Here is a 15,198-nt window from a genome sequence, read left to right on the forward strand (position 1 = left end):
ACTGGCATTAGCCTTGAACTGTATGTGATTTAATTAATTTAATGTTTTGACAGTGTTTCTCTGTTTTATCTTCAGAGCCAAGAGACATTTCAACAGAGGCAGTTGGAGCTAAACCCAGTCACTTATGTGTCAGGAAGCAGCAGAAGGATGACAGGAAAGTTGACATCCACCTTAAAGCACGCTCGCTGCACACACACTCGTCCCATGAACGCCCGCACTCCCTGGCTGACCTGAAGATGTACAAAGACACCAAGATATTGGTGGCCAAGTTCCTGGAGCATTCAAGCTGCAGTCTACCTCCTGAAGTCCAGCAGGTTGTCAACAACATCAAGTGCGTCATCAAGTCGGATGAGAAACACATGGAGGAGGCCATTTTCAGTGCCAATGTCATAGATCAGGTAACTGGATTAAACAGTATATAATAGCCCATGATAGTTCAATGCAAAGTGTGAGCCTTCTGCTGGTTCTGCCTGCATTGTCAGACTTGACTCAGCTTTCACGTGTCTAAACATGCTGTACTTTGAGCCGCATGACATACCAACAATAGCATGTTAACATGCATGTTGCACAATTATTGGATAACATAGCTGTTAACAACTAAAGCTTGTATTTGGTAAATTGAGGTGGTTAGGGTGATGATGTGCACTTGTAGCTTTCTATATTTTTCTGATTATGAATTTAAAATTCACAGTATAGCTAGTTTCTTTTATGGAAATTAAAACAGCATGGCATCATGACAGGATCAAAGCTATAGTAGCAGCGAGATATATTTCACACTCCTTTAGATTAACATCGTTCTGCAGCAAAGTGTGGCACTTAGACATATTACAACTAAATGCATTTAACTGGATTTTTGCATATCTGGGAGTTGGATTGAATAAGGAATATTTCAGCTTGTATGAGTGATATGAAAAAAAAAAGAAAACAGATGAGTGGCAACATGTGTCTCTCTTTGATTCTTGGCAATTTTCTGCTGCCCAGGTGATGACCCAGCGCATCATAGGTAGTCCGAGGAAGCGAGACTACCAGGATCTTCACCTCCAGAGCTGCGGCGCTTTGAGTTCATCCCCGTCCCCTTCCATGCGCCGTCCAAAACACCTCCCACAAACAACCAGCACCTCCACCAACCCACTGGACTCCCCTTCCTCTGATCAAAGCCTTGAGTGCAGAGAAACTATTCTCTGACCACTCTTCCAGCAAGGACTCGGGTCAAAACTCTGAGGGCATTTCAGGGTGCTGGAGTTGCAGACACGCTGTGCGGTGTCTGTAGAGTAATTAATAACTCTTCATTGGGAGATCATTTATTTGTACAGTGTGACTGCAATATAGGCAAACTGAAGTATTCTCATGCTGCATCTCCTAGTGCCCTGTGAGACCGTGCCAAGTCATCAGCAGAAATGGTAGCAAACTCAGACTGAGCCTGCCAGTGACTGTAGTGGCTTCTTTCTCATCAGAAAAACAAAAGAATGTTTCTCCCTCAGGGGATCTTTTCTACTGAGTTTCATCTCTGAAAAAAAACAACAAACAAATATACAACTGGTAAGTTTGAATCTGTGACTGAAAGACAAAGGAGATTATGTTTTCAGTATTCCTCTTGTCCTCATAAGAAAGAGAGAGAAATATGTTTGTATTAAACTGTGAACAGAACCGACTGGGCATTACTAGCCATTATTTGCAGACTTTGTGGAACTGTTACTGATAAGGTGTTGAATATTTTGTGGTGTCGCTGGTTCAAAAACATCACAGATGTGGATTATTTAACTTACCTCATTGTGTTACAATTCTTATCAGTGTTACAATAAAATCTGAGTTTGTATCCTGTGGTTTGTGTACTCATTTCAATGAGTGTTTGTGGATCATGTGTGTCCGTGTGCAAGTGTTTCGATCATCTAGTCAGCATCCGGTCCCAACCAAGGCTGGTCAACTTTCAGCAACTACACCAAAGTTGCAAAGGCAGCATGAGTAATGTTAAGTGGGTTAATTTAAGTTGGTTGGAAAGATCAATACCAATTATAACTAATTTGAGCATTAATAAGGATTTGTATATATTTCACTCACAGGTAAGTTTCTAAGTAATTTACAGAAGTGGAAAGAATCCAGGTAGTCCTTACCTAATCTGTTTGTTGCATTGGCCTATCTGGTATTGGTATTCAGCACCAGTTAGTCAATGCACAGAATGTGTTTAAGCCACTGGCATTAATTTGGGGAGAGGTATTAACAATTATTCAAAATAGAATAAAAAGTCATACCGTTAGTAATCTTAGAATAAATGGCATAAGATTGTATGAAGACAAGCTCAGTTTCAGTATTAGACTATAGGCACCAAAAAGACTCGTAGTGCTGCTTTTCCATTTAAAAAGCCATTTCTTTTTGCAACACATAAGGGAAACCTGTTAATGAGAAGCAAGGTATGTGCACCAGGTTTGAACGGATGTTCAATTAATGTTGTTGTTCATTAATGTTGTAATAATGCATTTGTAGGCTTTTATTTCAAGACTATCCCGCAACATTTAATATCCCAAATATGAATAAGTAATTAAATCAGGACCCTGATTTCATTATAATTGTAAAGTGCTCTTCCATTCGGCCGCGTGCTTCCGGCCTTAGGGCACTATTCGCTATATTGAAGTTATGTTTTCAAATGGGTTTATTGTTTTCACAGTGAGGCCGTTGGTTTTCGTCCATCATTTAAGATCTAAGTTTAGACATTTGGCATACAGTCTACAAACTTGCCCATAGGCGCCAACCAAAGCTAGAAACAAGAAGCAAAAAGCCACACTTTCTTTGTGCTGCTGAATGCTCAATTTGCACTTTTATTTTGAAATGTTGTTGCGCTTCAGTAGCGGATATGGCGCAGACTGATTGCAGGTAGTTTCACACAGCGCAGAAATCACGTTTGGTGTGCCGCGGTTCGTGGACATTATAATACCAAACCTGTACCTTAATCTGTGTTAGACTTTGGTTAGTTATATTACAGAGATTACATCCGCCCTACGCAAGAAGAGACGATACTTTTTTGTCTGACCGTTGCTGGTTGTGCTTTCGCATCTGCTGTTGCTAGCTAGTGAGAAGTGGTTAGCTGAACATGGTAACGTTAGTTGGAGCTAACATCATCAGTGGTCTTGTTTTTACGGGTATTCTGTGATTAAAGGAGCTCCAGGGTTCAGTATAAACAGCGTCCTACAGGACCCACAGGGAGCCACCAAAAGAAAAGGAGTAGCTGGAGGCTAGCGTTTTTTATAGCTAGCTTTGTGATTTGTATTTGCAGTCCTCGGTGCCACGGAGCCGTGCAACTGTCCACGTCTAGTCTCGTCTGCTGTGTTTAACGTTGCCAGCTGAGCTAGGCCACGTCCCTGCGGGCGTATTTCATCTACTGACATAGGACGAATTGCAGAGAAGATGCCTAGTGTGCGGAAGGAGGAAGGAGAGTAAGGATCACTAGAAATGTGAAAGTCTTGAACATTCATGACTGTGAATCTGTGTAGTGTTTGCATTTCGGAGCGGTTGCCGCATATACACGGCATGTCACGTAGACAGATGTGTTTTACACCGGGAGAATACTCTCACTGAGCTCTGTAGGTTGCGGTAACAATCCGAAGTAACGTTATACTTTGAGGAAATGGTTGGGTTTGGTGCAAACCGGCGGGGAGGCCGCCTCCCGTCTTTCATCCTCATCTTCTTGATGGTGATCATCGCCATACTGTCTTTCAACTACTGGACAGTGTCCAACAAGCACGGCCGCTTGCTGGATGAGCTGGCGGAGGTACAGACGCAGGTGAAGCGCACGGACGCGGCGCGGAGCCGGCTGGAGAAGCGAAACTCGGAGCTGATGGTGCAGGTGGACACGCACAGGAAGCAGATCGAGCAGAAGGATGGAGACTACAGCGTCCTGGAGGGCAAGCTGCAGGCCCGAGAGGCGCTCATCAAAAAGTGCACTGATGAAAAGGTACAGAGGCGATGTTTGATCACAACCTGTGTCTGGTGGAGTTTAGTTTAATATCACTGGTACAGTATTTACTAAAATATAGCACAAAGAAAATACTCAGAGGGTACACCTTATGCTATACGAGGAAACCAAAGTTTTCACAGACTGGTATAAGCTCTTTGACCAAACCATTCCCAGGCAAAGCAAGGTGGCAATGGCAAATTCAAGTATCACAGTAGTTTTTGATTCAGTTGTCTGTATATTGGGTAGTGTTATGGGTAATGCAAGGTGTCTCCAGATCTTGAAAATACTAAATTCAGTTTCTTCAAAAAGCTGTAAAATGTGTTTGCATGTGATTTTAGCAAGACCGGCTGAAAAAATCTCAAGCATTACTGTTCCAGACCTCTGCCTTTGTGTAATATTCATATGTGGACCTTACATGAATTAATTTTTAATTGAATAATCCATCATCCATTTTCTGCTGCTTATCGAAGTCCAGGACATGTTTATTGATTCAATAATTATATTATAAAAAGATATTGTTAAATACAACTGGGAAGTGCTTAGAAAAGAAATTTGTAAGTAGAGTTACTTACTAGTGCATTAGAACTATGATAAATAATCACTTTCATGCTTTGACTGGTATGACCATAAAAACAGGTTATGTTCTATGTGGTATTAAAAATGTCCTAAAAAGTCTTTAACTTAGTGAACCCTGCAGAAACTACGTAAAGCTCTCATACAATATTTAATGTAGGGGTGTGGGCCATGTTCTCTAAGAAAGCTAACAGTATTGGGAATATAATGGCAAAGAAAGTTCATTGTTCATTTCACTAAACTAGTCAGGTAATTTTAGCTAAGTATTGCACAACTGTAAAGAAATTAGGAATAGACAGTATTTCCATCATGTCACAATATTACAATAACCTAAATCATAATATCATAAATACTCAGGATATCTGCATTATTGCTCTAATCTCCCCACTCTATATCAGAAGGAACATATACTTGAAAAACCTGGATAACTCATGATAGATGGAGGGTCTTAGCTCAGTTATCTGAGACAGAAGCAAGATGATTGAGTTTTTATGAATGGGACAATGGATTGTCTTGAGTAGTCTATGGTACCAAGTGGCAGATGACAAATGCGACTTGAGACTTGGTTGGAAACTCATTCATCCACACAATTTTATCCACCTCTCCACTGCTTTCACCTGAAGTCTGCCCCACTAACACGGTATTTTTCTATTTTTCACAGCTCACACCTCTCAAGTGCTTTAATATCCATGTAGGTGTAATGAAGAAAAAGGTGTAATGGTGTCGTTTCACTGTCCCTATGCATCTAAGCACCTACCTACTTCTTGCTCTATACATTATAGGTTTGACGCTCTCCTCTAAATTATGAGATGAGCTTAGGCGGTCCACATTCATTCCACACACCTGATTATTTTTTTTGTCAACTAAAAATCACTCCGTTTGCTGGGTTGTTTTGCTTTCCTCTGTTAGTCTGAATTTAATTGTTTAAAACCCACATTTCTCTACATTCCTATCTTCTATTACTTATTAGGCTAAACAAAAGACACGTTTGCATTTGCGAAGAAAAGCAAACCTAACTCATATTTCTTATACTGTATTGATATTTCATTGATTCCTTTAATCAGAACTTTTACACATTTGGTGGGTTTTATGTATTCACTGAGAGTAGCCTGTCTGTATGCTCCACAAGGCCGTTTCTACCTTTTGTCCTGCACAGTGGCCAAGCCAACAATTCAGTGCCTTTTGTGTCCAAGCACCCTCTGAACATTGATTGGTGTGTATTCAGTTGCCCTGGCAGACATTTAGACAACACATGAGGATGACGTTTTCCTGTAATTTGCATCCAGTCTTGACTTCCTAACTAGAAGGAGAAGATGACTTTATGACATCACAAGCAAGGTTAGATTGTAAATTGTCAAACTTACTTCTACAAGAAATCCTCAAGCATATTTGCAAGGTAATCTGCAGGAATATCAGGCTGGCAGAAGGTCTTGAGTAACAATTTCTTGTTTTGCACAACATTTGCTGACAAGCTATCATTGACTACAACACATCACCTATTTGCGTGGAGGTAGTTACTCATTGAACAGAAAGATAACACTGCTTGTAATGAGCCATAAATGTATGTGTGTGCATGCTCAGCAAACAAGTCATAGATTAGCCCATTTATAATCATTTTTATCATCCTGCCAGCCGTATGGAGAAATTTTTCAAACGATTTCCCATTTTAAAACGTGTCTCCTTCACACACACCATCAACCATCACACACTGTGTTTGTGAGCCAAATCCCATATTCAGTGGCCAAATCAAATCAGAGTTTGCCTTCTGTTTAGTTGCCTGCTATGCTAGAGCTGTATAATCTTCTACAGACGGACATATTTTACTCACCAATTTGTTTTTCTTCCATGTTTGTATTCATCATTTTTTTTACACTAAAATCCCTCTTTGCAGCTAAATGGTTTGTCTTTGTGGAGGATATTTAAAAAATGTAGAGATTTTATTTTTTGAATGAGTATAGATGGTGGAGTGTACTGATAGTAACTCTGGTATCCGGTTCCTTGTTTCAATATCAAGATAAAGGTATGTGTTGAAAAGCAGCTGTTCCACTCCTTTCTTTTGTTAACAGCCCAACCCTATTTCAACAGACGCATGCTGGATACAGTGAGAGGCCTGCAATACAGAGTAAATGGTGACATGGTGAAATGGTGTCTTAAATGGCTTCCAGACAGTACAGTATATATAGTCTAGTACCCATTAGGTTCAAGAAAGAAGCATACAAGCCTATAGTTCCCATGCACTCTGTAAACAGTCTGGCGCTGTTATTGTCTATACAGCCACTTTCAGCAGGCTGCAGGGGAAAGCCTTTAACCGCCTGTGTGGGTATGACATGTTGAAGCTTTAGTTTTGACCACATTGGACAGTGATGCAGTATTTCCTGTCCACTCTCTCCACACTGTCTTCTCTTGCAGTCAATTATAACTTATACAATCGCAGTGGATTCCAAAGATGACAACCTTTTGGGAAAGGAATAAAGTATAACTATAGAAATCTCTCAAACCCCTAATGTGGCATAATTCACTTCACAGCTGTGCAGTATATAAAAAACAGTAATTGTTTTGCCAAAATATGGCTAAACATCTTCATCTGTATTTTAATAAAACAATAATGATTTTTAACATAATGATGATGCAAGCTTTTGTGGGCTTTTAAATACTTTTTGTGAGCTATAAAACCTGTCACCACTGTAATGTAAAAGATAACCACAGGTGCTGTTTTTTTTTTTTTTTTTAAACTACATCTTTAAAGCAGCCACAATTCAAACCTACAGGAAATGATTTAGGTCTTCACTTTGAAGTTCAAGTTTCCCTCCCATCTCCCTCCCTTCAAGAGTTTATGTACATAACACTGTGTTTTAATAAAACACAGAATAAAGAGCAGCCAACAGATTAAATTAATATCACAGTGAGCATCAGAGTGGGATGCAGGTAGAGTGTCACATCACACTGTTTATTACAGAGCTGTAGTATTGGATTGCATCCCGATGTACAGGGGTTTCAGTTTTCTTGGTCACTCAGGGTAAGTAAACTGCTAAAGAAAAGAAAAGCCTGTCGAAAACATAAACCAGCTATATATGAGTTATCATTATCTGTACTGGTATTTTTTCTGCGTGTTACCAAGGCACTTGTGGAGTAATGTTTAGGGAGATACTTCATTTTTCAATCTCCCATGTAAATCCTAAAACTTTATTTCCCGGCATGATATCTGTAATGAGGCATTGGCTTAACGTCTAATCCACATGAATGGTTTTGATAGGCAGGAACATAATGTCTTCTAGTAGTAACTAAATGAAATGTCACACTGGGTGCCATCTGTTTGTGCTTTGAAGCTTCCTTACACATGAAAACAGGACAAACCTGTTGCCCCTGGGCGTCCTGGTGTTACTGGTGACATACACATTAGAGATCCTGTTTGACCAGTTAGTCATCAAACTCTTTATTGAACTGGTTTTAGCAATATAAAAGTCAAAGCATTCTGCAGCTCTCGCTCATGATTCCTGAACCTTGTTTTCTGCTCTTCTGTACAGATGAAGCTGCAGGGTGATGTCACTGCCCAAATGACAGAAATCCAGAGGCTCAAAGGTAGGACGTCAGCCTTGCGTGGCCAGCAGGGGGCACTCTAAGACACACTTTCAAAAACTCTCAATAGAGGATCTGTAACGATAGAAAGTCTCTCACTTATCAGGTAATTAAATGTTGTGCTTTTAACAGACAAAAATTAAACCTCTCCAATATTTTTTCTTTTGTGTGTGTGTGTGATGGGGGTGCATGCTTGTGTTGTGGCAAACAGAGCAGCTAAAGGAGCTGAAGCAGGAGTTCATGAAACAGGAGGAGCAGCTAAGAGAAGTGAAGAAAAATAGCACTACATTGGAAAGAAAACTGGAGTATGAGAGGTATGTTAATTGACATGATGAACAGGGACATGAAGTCACTTCTTAATATGTGAATTTATACATCTTAAATTACCCATTATTATGACAGTTTTTGTTTTTTCAGTTGTATCTCCACTATAATCAGGTGATATTAGGTCATTGGTTATCTTTATTTCTTATTTCTTTGTCTGATCTAATCTCACGTATATTTAATTTTTACTAGGAGGTTTAAAGATTTTAGTTATAGCTCTCACTATTGCAGTTTTTCAAGAATTAATTTTTTGCCTGTTTGCACAAATCACATATTTTATAGTCTGGTGAGAAAAGAAAATCGTAGATAATGTGGGTGGAACTTAGGAGGAATATGTGTTAACTAGTTTACAGTGTGGACGTCAGATTGCACAACTGAAAGACGAGTATGAAGAATCAAAAAAGACCCTGGAGGAAGAAGCATCAAAGCTAAGACAGGTTAGTTTTGACAAACACAATAGTGAACATTCTTGTGGCTCTTAGGTAAATGGTGAAAGGTTGTGTCTAAGGAGCCCTATGCCTTTGGTACACATTGCATTTATTCAGAACTGTAGCATGTATTCACTACTCTCACATTTTCCACACAAATGTTATGATGGTAGCAGCTAACCTCAATTAATTCTCCTCTGTTTCTGTTCATGTTAAACCTCTCCTCTTCATTACACTGTTTTCTTTTTTCTATTTTCCATATCCTTCTTTTTCTGATTCACCTTTGACAATTCTGCAGAGTGTATTGGACGGCCAAAAGGGTGTAGTGGCAGGTAGACATGCAGATAGAGCACCTGGTGTGGAGATGGTTGGAGAGCGCCATACAGTGGCAACTCACCGACACAACACTGCAGATTTAAAAGGTAGAGTGGATGTGATCAAGTCAACCAAGGCCTGTACGTCTTGACTGTTTTTCCTCTCTTGCTATGTGCTTACACAGTAAATGCAGTATTTAATTACTAGGAGAAAATACACATGCAACAAATGCTCATATAAATCTTGCACAAATGTAATTTACATGGTAATTAGTCTTTTTGTTTCCTGCGTATGTTCCTGTTTATGTCATTACTCTTCAGACAATTTTAATGTCAACCTATCAGCTAAGTGACATTCCTTCTGCTCTGTTACAGAAGAGATGGGTAAGCCTGGCAGTGATGCTGGCATGCCTGGTATTGAAGACAGTGAGGTGGGAAAAATCGATGATGTGCAATTCGGTAAGTAGTGGACCTAAAATTTCAAGAGCAATTTTTATGTTGACATACAATGTTAAATTAAACAGTAATCGCAATCCCAGTGTATTGGCCAATTAGGTTTTAGATAAAGACTCATACAAATTTGCTGCCTAATGAATTTTAACCTGCGACTGGGTTAGGGAATTATAAAGAGACACTGATGAGAGAAGTGAACCCCCATGTGTACAAACACAAAATTTAACTGGTTGAAAACTTAGAAATTTAAACCAACACCAGAGAAAAATAATTGGCCAAACGAAATATAGATGTGACTCACAATCAATTAGTATTGTTCTGAAAGCTGTGTCAGGGTCTCTCTTATATGTCACTGAACAGCTTTTCTTAGGTTGTGGCTTCAGGTGCCTACAGTAATTCTGTCCTTGTGGCAAATAAAACACAAAGTCACCAAAATGGACTCACTTGGACTTGCTTTCTCACTTTGTCACTCCATTTATTTACAGCCTTGAAGAAACCAGCCATCACTCAGAAACATGACGAGGCCCCTGATGTGGTTGTGGGAGCTGGTGCTGGACCTGGAGTCGGGGCAGCTGATGGCCCGGGGGGCCAGGGCCTGTCCCTGGACCAGCCCAGGCTACAGCAGGACAGAGTGGAGGGCCGAGCAGCAGTGGTTGCACCTCCGGCCATCATCAAACTGGCAGACAAGCCAATAGTGTTTGAAGAAGACAACAAGGCAGGTATCAAGGCAGACGAGCTGGGAGAACAGCAAAGACAACTTCGAGGTAAAGAATGCACCACATCCATATAACTATAATAATTATAATAGATATAATAGTCTGTCTTTTGAGCTTTTAGGTATGGGATAATTAGTTCTCAAAATTCATTGAAATATAGCTTTACTGATTTAATGCTTTCAATTATGTTTCTTTCATTGACAGAATCTTTAGTTAGGTGAAGCAGCAAACTGTTATCTATTGTCTATAGTTTTCAATGAGTTTCTCAGTCATGTGTAACATCTTTCAAAACTTCAGGTCCTGTATTAAAGAACAAACGTAGGTTTACCACACTGAGCTTCATGGATATGACATGAATAGTTAAGAGTGTTTAACAGTCATTGATTTGCCTTTTATTGTGAAGTACAGTCATGTTGTAACTCAGGAGATTTAGTCATAGCAGGTGAGGGGGCGGTTTGCTCATTTTGATCTTTGATATTTGATTTATCATATATACAACCGCACCTAAGTCTCTTTGTTAATGTCAGCTCCAGATAACGTCAAGGGTGACAGTGAACACTTGAAGGGGATTCCTCTGCCCCCCAACCCTGCCCAGGTGCCCAACCCCATCCAGCCTCACCACGCCAAAGACCAAGTCCCTGCAGAGCCAGTACACCACCGCCAAAGTGAGTTCCTCCACACTCTGACAAAGGGAATACTGTAATTGGCAAGGCTGGTAGTGGTCAGAGGGGGTGCATTTCTTTATTAACTCATTGACTTGTGATTGTTTTTGAAGGGATGGGAGAAAATAACCAAGAAGCATAATCACAGCTCTTCTTGTTAGCTCTGCCTTTGTGCTTAGCTGCTGCCTCCCAGCTCTCTGTAATGTGTCAACGCAGAGAGTAAAACGCAATTTGGTGTTGTGCCATCTTTGTGAATTTTGCCCATTGCTAACTGGTGACACCTGTACTTATACTTAACACATTTTCATGAAAGTTAGAATTTGTGAGTATGTGTTTGAATGTAAGTCTTGTCTGAATATGGGTAGGAACACTGTCAAGGGGTAGAGAGAAGGCTCAGTTGCAGAGGAGAGGAGACAAATGACACACACCTGGCTCCCAGATGATCCTTTCCTGCTGCCTGGCTTCTGCTCTGCTCTGCTGCATTTTCTCCCTGTTTTCAAATGTTCTGTTCTTTCATCTCCCTTACACATCCATCTCACCCTCTGCAGTCCTGCTGCTGAAAATTCTCACTGTATTCAGTTCACGTCTTCATTTTATTTTTCCTCTAATCTTTCCAATGATCCCTTCATACTTGCATCCTTTTATGGTAAATTAACACCCGACACCCACCAGATGTCTCATTTTTGGCAGTGTCTGGTAGTTACTAGGCATGAGCAGTCTGAAGATACTGTCTGGCTCAGTGCAACTCGAGTCCCACCCAGTCCTGTCGCGATCAACTGTGCCATCTCAAATCTGTGCGGTGCTACACACGAACATAAGCTGCTGCAGACGTTTGTGTGATAGATACCAGGCAGCTATTATAGATCAGGCAGTAAAAATGCTATTTGAGTGAAGTTTATTTATACATTGTACATATTTTATAATCAGTTTTTCTGATTGGCAATTTTAGAACACTCTAAAGTCATTTTGAATTGCCCTGTTGGTGCTAGTTCAATTTAATTGTCTCCAATATGATCAGCTGTAATAACGAAATGCTCACTGTTCAATCTTAAAGCAGTTGAAACAAGGAAAAATATTGGAAATTGCAAGGTTGGAAAATACATCACTGTTCCACTGTGACTTGTTCATATCCACAATATCCAGTAAAAAAGACAGTAAAAAGCATCTTATACATATTGACTATTGGTTTATAGCATATAGAAAGACAGTCATCCTCTTCCAACATTCAAAGTTGAATGGCCATTCCAAACAGGCTTCTGTATCTGAAGCTGCAGCTGTTTGTAATAATCTGTCTTCATCACATATGTTCATAGAGGTGGACAACATGTTTGAAACACTTTTTGTATATAATGCAGTTCAATAAAACACCACACTTACTGTATCTGTGACCTTATAAATACCCCTGAGTTGAATCGACACTCCTCACAGTACCAACAAAAAGTAAACATATGATAGGATTTACCCCAGGGCTATTGTATTCTGTTGATTGATTGCATTGTACAGATGACTAAACCAGTAACTCAATTGGTGCTCAGTGCTTTCCACACTTTTAACACGCCCTCATTACAAGGGAACCCCATTTGTTTTCAGTCTCCGCTTTCAAGTCCATGATTGACTTTCTGCCACTGTGTATCCATTCACCTCATCTTCCTTATCTTCAATCATACTCTCCATGCGATCACCTATTCCTTCATGCATTCATTATGCAGTATTCCACCCATTCCTCCCTGTCTCCCTTCAACTGCCTCCGCTTCCCTCCCTTCCTGATGAGGCCCTTCTCTGCCTCCTGCAGGCCGGTTCTTTGATGAGAACGAGTCCCCAGTAGATCCGCAACACGGCTCTAAGCTAGCGGACTACAATGGGGATGATGGGAACGTGGGTGAGTATGAGGCCGACAAGCAGGCTGAGCTGGCCTACAATGAGGAAGAGGATGGTGATGGTGGGGAGGAAGACGTTCAAGGTGAGCCAGGCCCGGGGACTGGACTGCCTGTTCAGATGTGTATCCACCATTCCTCCCTTGCTCCTTCCCTCCACCCCTGTCCTGCTGCCGCCCCTTGCATTTGTCCCAAGAGTTACAGTAGCTCACAGTACCCTGAGTTTGGTCCTTGAATCCATCATAAACTATAGATATTCAAGAATTATTATGAACACCTTTAGGGTCAAAGCAGGACTGCTATATATGCAGTTCAGGTTGAGTGACTGAATTGTGTTATGCATTTTGTTTGTATAGACACAATAACAATCTTGGCACCCAGTTCTCCTATAAAGTGAAAACTTGACCCAGGAACTTACGGTTCTGTGAGAGTAAATCAGTTGCCATCTAGTATTTTCTTCTCTCCTGCCTGTGCTTCTTTTTAGCTATAACACCTGTCTGTGCCCACCAAAAATCTGACCCACATCTAGACCAGTAGATAAATATAGCTCACTGTGTTCGTGAATGTGTCTGTGTTCTCCTTGATATATTGAAATGCATGCTGGAGTGGTTTTTTTTTTTTTTTCTTTGCTGTGATTGTTTCCTGCCATGAATATCTGATTACCTATTAGATTAGAATTTCAATAATTGATTAGAGTTCAACAATACTGCATTTGGAGAGAGCTATTTTTGTTTTTGTCCATCTAAAAAAGAAAACAAAAACAATATCAGTCTGTCTGCCCGGTGATAAGAGTATGGTAAAGATTTGTCATTTTTATTTATTATGAGTTTTAACTGTTCAGTTTGTATAGTGTATGATTTTTTAAAAAAACGTATAGGATTGCAGTGACCGACAACAAAGATAATATTGTAGATTGTAGGAAATATTTCCTTCCAAAATTATATGTATCCTCTCAATAAATTTCTTCTACATAAATACATTGTTGCTAAATCAGGAGAACTATGTACAAAAAGGGCCCATACTAAGGCTGAGAGTCAGTAGTTTAACCTGGAATCCAGCTGTGCAGAATCATATCCAAAATATTCATTCATATGCAATAACATTATACAATAATATAAGTTATGTGGTAATGGAGTATGTTTGCAGCACTTCATTGGGTATTATCTCCTATTTAACCTCTAATTTTTGTGTCGCTTTCTTTTTTTCCAGATGATGACGATCGGGACATGCAGGGAGATCGGGCTGTGGATTATGGAAAAAGACATCAAGCCATTGACATTCTTTGAATTGGAACTTGTACAGCCGTAACTCATAAAAAAATATTCAGACCTTCCTCTACAGCCAAGGTCTTTCTTGAGAAATAGTTTGAACATCAGTATGTTTAAGAATTTATATGGTGCATCCTCAATGTCATGGACTGAACAGACATTGCAACTAATGAATTAATTCTGAATAACAACAAAATACAAAGGAAAAAAATATCATGGCATTGTCCTGAGCTGCTCTTGATTTGCTAATGGTTCCAAGGGAGTAGAGATGATATACTGTACATTGACTGTTGAGATTTGTTATTTGATAACTGCCTCAGTTCATAACAGAGTGGTCCAAATACGCTCTGTTGACCCACATCTGAACTCCAAGGTGTTTTGTTTTTGCTACTTTTCTTTTCAGATTGCTGTTGCTTCATATAAACAAACTCTTCACTCGAGATGTTTATCAAAGACACTATTTCGGCATTCTGTCTTTCCAACGTTGTTTTGGGACTCTTACATGGAAAACCTTTTTTTTTTTGTTTACAGGAATGGGAATACATTACAAATGCCAAGGACTCTTCTTATGGCCTATTAAATCAATTTCTTTTCTTTATGACAGACACTAAAAAGTGCTCCTCATTGTTTTTTTTCTTAATGATGCCATTGCATGCATTTAAAACATTTTTATTAATAATCAAATTGAGCAAAATACTGATGCTTAAGCAATACTTAGAGCAATGTTAGGATCCTCCACAGTGTGCAAAGATGAACTAAGCACATGGAACTGACATACTGTACACATGCTTCCATTAATGAGGTCTCTTGTACATAATGTAGTTGAACTGTTACCATTTGTACTGAGGAAACCCAATTCCTCACCTTTCGGAAAATCCGTTAACATGAAATCAGTTGTGTTTGTGCAGCCCGGAAAATTGATTTCTCATGGAAAGGCAGATTGAATGTAATTTAATTTTATTAAAGGTGATGCTTCATGTCACTTGTCAGTTGTGATAATGCTTTAGAGTCAATGTAGATGTAAAAACGATAGTGGTGAATGGATTACTCTGGTGACCCAA

General features: G+C 39.7%; 2 protein-coding genes across 6 annotated transcripts in view; both read left to right on the forward strand.

The window, feature by feature from the left end:
• Positions 1-1,816, forward strand: part of entrep2 (endosomal transmembrane epsin interactor 2) — an 84,821-nt gene extending 83,005 nt beyond the window's left edge. For both annotated transcript variants that reach the window (XM_087173914.1, XM_023405974.2), the window contains exons 11-12: positions 76-398; positions 982-1,816. In XM_087173914.1, the coding sequence (XP_087030040.1) occupies positions 76-398; positions 982-1,185 (527 nt within the window). In that variant the 3' untranslated portion in view covers positions 1,186-1,816. The remainder of the gene's footprint in view (positions 1-75; positions 399-981) is intronic.
• A 1,040-nt stretch (positions 1,817-2,856) lies between these two features.
• Positions 2,857-15,119, forward strand: golm2 (golgi membrane protein 2). 4 transcript variants are annotated; one of them, XM_087173915.1, is made up of 10 exons: positions 2,857-3,946; positions 8,047-8,101; positions 8,310-8,412; positions 8,769-8,859; positions 9,149-9,272; positions 9,543-9,623; positions 10,103-10,381; positions 10,861-10,998; positions 12,788-12,955; positions 14,079-15,119. In XM_087173915.1, the coding sequence occupies exons 1-10, from the start codon at positions 3,620-3,622 to the stop codon at positions 14,153-14,155; spliced, it is 1,443 nt and encodes a 480-aa protein (XP_087030041.1). In that variant the 5' UTR covers positions 2,857-3,619; the 3' UTR covers positions 14,156-15,119. The 4 variants fall into 4 exon arrangements, with proteins under 4 accessions (XP_087030041.1, XP_023261745.1, XP_087030042.1 ...); XM_023405977.2 differs by having other exon boundaries at positions 2,858-3,946; positions 9,540-9,623; XM_087173916.1 differs by lacking the exon at positions 12,788-12,955 and having other exon boundaries at positions 2,858-3,946.
• The last annotated feature ends 79 nt before the right edge of the window (positions 15,120-15,198 follow it).

The sequence above is a fragment of the Seriola lalandi genome, unplaced genomic scaffold (genome assembly GCF_002814215.2).
Source record: "Seriola lalandi dorsalis isolate HSWRI2012SDOR001 ecotype SW California unplaced genomic scaffold, Sedor1 jcf7180002054291, whole genome shotgun sequence".
Taxonomy (NCBI): Eukaryota; Metazoa; Chordata; class Actinopteri; order Carangiformes; family Carangidae; genus Seriola; species Seriola lalandi.